This window comes from Nicotiana tomentosiformis, chromosome 5 (assembly GCF_000390325.3).
Source record: "Nicotiana tomentosiformis chromosome 5, ASM39032v3, whole genome shotgun sequence".
Taxonomy (NCBI): Eukaryota; Viridiplantae; Streptophyta; class Magnoliopsida; order Solanales; family Solanaceae; genus Nicotiana; species Nicotiana tomentosiformis.
The window spans coordinates 52,199,574-52,204,046 of NC_090816.1; the positions used below are offsets into that span (position 1 = coordinate 52,199,574).

The 4,473-nt window shown below is 37.4% G+C and overlaps 1 protein-coding gene across 1 annotated transcript; it reads left to right on the forward strand.

Moving 5' to 3' along the window:
• The first annotated feature begins 680 nt into the window (after positions 1 to 680).
• On the forward strand, positions 681 to 2,609 carry LOC104116657 (protein DETOXIFICATION 51-like). Its single transcript, XM_018777816.3, has one exon. It carries the CDS (start codon positions 977 to 979, stop codon positions 2,540 to 2,542), a length of 1,566 nt encoding a protein of 521 aa, XP_018633332.1. The 5' UTR covers positions 681 to 976; the 3' UTR covers positions 2,543 to 2,609.
• Positions 2,610 to 4,473: the final 1,864 nt, after the last annotated feature.

Below are 4,473 nucleotides of genomic sequence, written 5' to 3' on the forward strand. Positions count from 1 at the left end.
TTGTTTTCTTGCTAAATTACTACAAACTCTCATTGGAATAACTACACTAGGATTAAATAAATTTAGAATATAACCAGATGGATTCTTAACGTGTCAATAGCTGTACCAAATTAACTTAAGTACAAAGTAATTAAGAAATTTAATTACTTGAAAAATTTGAAATAATGAACCGGATTCGCAGAAGAGTTAAAATAACAAATATAAATCTGTCACATAAATGTGTATTAGGAAACTTAATTAAATTTGATTTGTTATTTTGATATTACTTTATTTTAGATTATCACTTAAATTATAATTCTATGATCAACAATGCAATTAAAAGGGCCTTAAATTGCCTTGGATAACACAAGATTAAAATCCACTTGGAAAAAGAGTTTGTTGCCCTCAAGAGTCAAGTATATATCAATGTGTCATTGGAACTTAATCACAATCTTGTGGGGGAAAAAAAACAAGACCATGGTTGCAGTAATTTTGGTCTTTTTAATCATTAAAATGAAGGTGCCCCATGCATGGACTACTTGGACTGGGGACTTTGGAAGTGTCATCCAAGGAGAACTCACCAGAAACAATAATCTCTCTCGTAAAAGAGAAAAAATAACCCACACTCAATACACATATTGGAAATATAAGCTCTGACAGTACTCCACATACAAATAAGTAAATCCCAACGAAATTTAATATAATTTTAAAAATGAACAATTATAAAAGGAAAAAAAAATTCAAAATTATAGCACTATATAAAGGCTGTAGATATATTATAAAACAAAAAGAAAAAAATGTCACCTCAACCTCTTCACTAATGGAGTAGTATATATTTGTCCAATCTCTCTACATTCCCTAAAACCAAACCAATCCGGTTGGAGATACTTACGATTGCAGAGTGCTCTCCGTGAGAGTATCCCCTCCTCAAGATCAAAACTTAGAAACAAAGAAAAACTCACAAATCCATTTATTTGTATTTGGTTTTTGGACCACTATGTGTAATCCAAATACTCTTGTGATTGATAAAAAATCACAAGAAACAAATTTGTATCTCGATCTACTATCACTACCAACCACCTTAGAACCCCAACAAAATCCCAAACAGATCCAAGAAAAATCTGCCAACTTCACTTTTCTCCCAACTCCATCACAAATCCTCCATGAAAGCAGAGGTCTTTTCAACCTAGCATTCCCTATAGCACTCACTGCCCTTATTCTTTACTGTCGTTCCGTTCTTTCAATGCTTTTTCTTGGCCATCTTGGTGATACTGAATTAGCCGCTGGCTCTTTAGCCATTGCATTTGCTAATATTACAGGCTATTCTGTGCTCTCTGGTTTAGCTCTTGGAATGGAGCCTCTTTGTTCTCAAGCTTTTGGTGCTCAACGTCCTAACCTTCTCTCTTTAACTTTACAAAGGTCTGTCATTTTCCTTCTCTGTTGTTCTTTGCCCCTCACATTCCTTTGGCTCAACATTTCCAACATTCTCCTTTATTTACATCAAGAACCCAGCGTCACTAGTTTGGCTCATACCTATCTTATTTTTTCACTCCCTGATCTTATCACTAATTCTTTTTTCCACCCTATTCGCATTTACCTTCGTGCTCAAGGAATTACACATCCACTCACGTTGTCTTCCTTAGCCGGAACCATTCTACATTTGCCCATCAATTATTTGTTCACTTTTCGGCTTCGGCTCGGTGTGGCTGGCGTTGCGGCTGCCTCTGCTACATCAAATGCGGCGGCACTCGTGGCGCTTGTTTTGTATATCAGGATTAGCAGGTTGCACAAGCCGGCTTGGACGAACCCGAGCTTTGAGTGCCTGACTGGGTGGAAGCCACTCATTCGATTAGCCGCGCCAAGTTGTGTTTCGGTATGTCTAGAGTGGTGGTGGTACGAGATTATGATAATTTTGTGTGGATTACTAGTGGACCCTAAGGCTACTGTTGCATCCATGGGTGTGTTGATCCAGACGACGTCGTTACTCTATGTGTTCCCCTCTTCTCTCGGGTTTGCGGTGTCCACTCGGGTGGGTAATGAGCTAGGAGCTAATCGGCCCGATAGGGCTCGGGTATCAGCCATGGTGTCCATGTGTCTGGCGGGCCTGATGAGCTTATTGGCTATGTTTTTTGCTACATCAATGACAAGTATATGGGCTAAAATGTTTACAGCCGATGTTAATATTTTACGGTTGACATCGGCTGCATTGCCAATTTTGGGGTTGTGCGAACTCGGAAACTACCCGCAAACAGTCGGGTGTGGCGTTGTTCGGGGGACTGCCCGGCCGTCAACGGCGGCTCATGTCAATCTTGGAGCATTCTATCTTGTGGGTACGCCAGTGGCTGTTGGGCTTAGTTTCTGGATGGGAATGGGCTTTGTTGGGCTTTGGATTGGATTACTTTCGGCCCAGGTATGTTGTGCTGGGTTGATGTTGTATGTGGTAGGGACCACCAACTGGGATTACGAAGCCATGAGAGCACAGGTGCTCACGTGCACAGGATGCTTAGAAACTCCAGTCCTTGGTGAAAAGGAGCCGCTGATTTGCGTGACGGTGACTTCATAATGATAAATGGTTGACGAAATAGAACCTGTAATGTAATTTTCCATATTTTGTTTTTCTTGATATTCATATTGACTCCAATTATGCTTGATTGTTCATTAGTTATTCTTTATTTCTTTTATATATTTTTCTTTGGGGTGGGTGGAGGGGGAGACCGGGGAGGGGTAAGGTCTGGTAAATCGCGTAAATGATGTCGGTAAAATTAAAGGTAATGGTGTAACAATTTTAACAACTAAATTTTGGTTGTAACGTTCCTAATAATTATTTTTTACATTTTTTAGTTTAGTTCACTGGCTTTTCCTTTGCTCCTATTACTTTATCTATTTTTGTACTAGATACTTGTGGAATGAATACGTGTACTAAAAATTGGAATTAGTTCTTCAATTAGCTGCCTTTTCCACTTGAGGAGAACTGGTTGATTGGACTCTTGTTCGAGTGTGTTCCACTAATATTTGTTCAAATGCATTAGAAAAAGCATTTGATGCTTACCCCACTTTAATTTACATGTTTTGGCTGTAGTCGATTGCTCCCTTAATTGAAACAAGTTTAATGTCGTGTATCGCTTTCTTTTTTATCTTTTTTGACTGAATCAGTCAGACAGCGTGGCAAAGCTACATGTCATCGAAACTTTGACATGTTCCTCTAGTAAAATGTTTGTCATTCTTAAACTTAGGAACAATTATCAGTAACTGCTCATCTCTTAAATATTGATAAATTGAATTTTGATCCATGTGATATTGATGTCCGGCTAGAATTACATGTTTCATAGTATTATGTGCATTACAATTTAGTGTTATATTGAGCATTTCGTACGATGTTTTGAGCTTAATTATGTGTTTTTGGATGTAGGAATACTTGAAAGTAGAGTTGAGGAAGAGCCGCGAGAACATGCGCGAGACGCCAAGCAACGCGGCCAAACCAGCCGTGATATAGAGAGTGGCGCGCCTGCAGCCTCTGTCCGACAAGAACTCCTTTTTCAGGTTTGTTTGGACTTGGTTATTTTCCTCCAAGCTTTACCCTATCCATATATATTGTTGGAGTGTGGGACAAAGTCCCACATGAAAAGTAAAAAAATAAAATAAGTTAATATAAGGAGTTAGATACTCTTAATGGTGTGAGGCATTTTGAAAAATATTGTGCGGGCTTGATCCAAAACGGACAATATCACACCATGTTAAAAGTATCTTTGGGTCGTTTTAGCCCAACATATATAGTCCCTAAGCTCGGTTTTTAGAGGGGAGATATTGCATAACATCATTCCCTAGATATATGAGAGATCAATACGACAGGTTTAAAAGATGAATTAGAGATAACGAAGCTTTGACGTGGTAAGAATGAGTGATGAGGAATTGCCAGCTAGAATAGTTTGAGAGAATACATCTAGTAAATTATTGTGATTGCTCGAGAGAGAATAAAGGTAAGTAAAATGCTTACGATCAGTAGAGAATAATTAGGCAAGATTTTAGTTAACATAGTGAGAATGATTTCGACAATTGAGGAATCATAATTTCAGGCTTTCTTAATCTTGTCTACAATTCTTTATACACGTAACTGATAATTTTACTGCATTTTTATTCTTGGAATTACCTAGCTAAACAATAAAAATCATTATTTGAATATTTCAGAAAGTTGATTTACTTAAATTCTTGTGACAGTTAAAGTTGTGATTGATAGGTTAATTTTCTGTGGGATTCGATCCGGACTATTAAATTATATTATATTTGCAATGACTGCTAATTCTTTTATTAGGTATAGTTGGGTGTGATCAGATAACTAACTAAATATATTTTAACTTTAGCATAATACATTAACCCCTTAACTTGACTCTGCTTACTTGTGTGAGTGACTTTGCTTAATATTTCATGGTTGATTATCAATATATAGTAATTTATGGAATAAACTTTAAGTCACACTGAATGACGCATTTTGATTAT

Bases quoted from the DNA above. Each gene is read 5' to 3' on its own strand.
- LOC104116657 (XM_018777816.3), top strand. From the start codon at position 977: ATGTGTAATCCAAATACTCTTGTGATTGATAAAAAATCACAAGAAACA.